This window comes from Crocodylus siamensis, chromosome 1, assembly GCF_052110815.1.
Source record: "Crocodylus siamensis isolate JL-2025a chromosome 1, ASM5211081v1, whole genome shotgun sequence".
NCBI lineage: Eukaryota > Metazoa > Chordata > Crocodylia > Crocodylidae > Crocodylus > Crocodylus siamensis.
Genome location: NC_143395.1, coordinates 423,060,394 through 423,062,138, shown reverse-complemented (window position 1 = coordinate 423,062,138; position 1,745 = coordinate 423,060,394). Strand labels below are relative to the sequence as shown.

The 1,745-nt window shown below is 48.9% G+C and overlaps 1 protein-coding gene across 1 annotated transcript; it reads right to left on the bottom strand.

Moving 5' to 3' along the window:
• Nucleotides 1–227: 227 nt before the first annotated feature.
• LOC149875656 (olfactory receptor 52A5-like) lies at nucleotides 228–1,190 on the bottom strand. The gene has a single exon (XM_090031811.1). It carries the CDS (start codon nucleotides 1,188–1,190, stop codon nucleotides 228–230), a length of 963 nt encoding a protein of 320 aa, XP_089887937.1.
• Nucleotides 1,191–1,745: the final 555 nt, after the last annotated feature.

Here is a 1,745-nt window from a genome sequence, read left to right as displayed (position 1 = left end):
TGTCTATACTCCAGTGACTTGGGAACTGCAGCTGCTGTCTGTTACCATAATTTCTGCTGGTGGAACCTGGTAGATTTAGACAAGGCCTATATCACTGGTGACATGATGCCATGAGACGGAGAGAGTTAGGGAGCATTTATAGACAGCTGAAGTCAGTGTTAGCTGGCAAGGGGTTGAGCTTCATCTGAAGCCTGGTATGCAAGGGTCTAGCAGGGTCAAGAGGTCGGTCAGTGCTTGGAAGAGCTGCTCTTGAGCCACAACACTTCCCGCACCCGCCGCTGGATCTGCTTGGTGTTCACACCGTACACGATGGGGTTCAGCAGCGGGGGCACCAGGAGGTAGAGGTTGGAGAGGAGGATGTGGATGTAGGGGGCCACATGGTGCCCAAAGCGGTGCGTGAAAAAGGAGAAGAAGCCTAGAATGTAAAACTCAAGAAAGACACAGATGTGGGCGGTGCAGGTATGGAAAGCCTTGAGACGCGCTTCCTTCTGCGGCAGCCTGAAGACGGCCCTGAAGATCAGGACATAAGACACAGCAATAAAGATTATATCAATGCCCAGGATTGTGAAGCTCACAAACAGGCCATAAGCTTTGTTGATCCTGATGTCAACGGCCGCCAGCTTCACCACCGCCATGTGCTCGCAGTAGGAGTGGGAGACGATGGTGCTCTTGTAGAACTGCAATCTCTTAATCAGAAAAGCACACGGAGCAATCAGGATGGTTGGCCTGATTACAATGGCAAGCCCAATTTTGCACAAGAAATGGTCAGTAAGGATGCTTGCGTATCTCAGGGGATTGCAGACTGCTATGTACCTATCAAAGGCCATTGCCAACAGCACCCCTGACTCCATAGCCTGGAAAGTGTGGATAAAGAACATCTGGACTAAGCAGGCATTGAAACCAATGTAGCTGGATCCGAACCAGAAATTGCCCAGAATTTTAGGTGTTATGCAAGTGGATAAACCTAGGTCTGTCATGGCTAACATAGCCAGGAAGATATACATGGGGTTATGGAGGCTGCGCTCTGTTTTGATAACTGCTAGAAGGAGCAGGTTGCCCAGCACGGCAAGGACGTACACAACACAGAAAGGGAGGGCGATCCAGAACTGCACGCCTTCCAGGCCTGGGATCCCAAGCAGCGTGAGAGCGGAGGGGTTGAAGTACACCTTGGTGAGGTTTGGAGCTGGCATGGCACTCTGGTTCAATCCAGTCTATCTCCAGAAAGGTTTGCTTTTCCTGGATATGAGAAAGCAATGAGAGAACAGTCAATTAGGTTTTATCGTGAAAAGAGATTTTCAGTGTGGTGCCCGTGGGAAGTGGCCTTGGTCTCCTCAAGACATGGGAAATGGATGAGCAGTTGTAGGTGAACACAGGACTTTTGGTTACTCAGCTGGAGTGAAAACTTGTTGGAATTTGAGAGGGGATTAAGGGTCTCGGGGAATGGAGAATGCAACAGCTTACGACATTCAGACAGTGGCCAGTACCAATTGCAAAGAATCCCTCCTGGGCGTGTCAGAAATCATCTTCCCACTCAGGAAGCCTCTTCCCAACAGCTCTCAGACAGAGGTACCTCAGGCCTGGAAGAAAAATTAGCTTCTATAACAAGTCTAATGTTTTATCCAGTCTAATACATGCAACCCTTAGAAAAAGTTTGAATGTGTTTTCAACCTGAAGTGAAAAGAAACCCAAGCCTATTAAACTGGGTTCAATCCACCTGGAACAGTTTCGAAGTGTACTGGGACGAT

Coding starts and splice junctions, on each gene's coding strand:
- LOC149875656 (XM_090031811.1), bottom strand. CDS start 1,190: ATGCCAGCTCCAAACCTCACCAAGGTGTACTTCAACCCCTCCGCTCTC.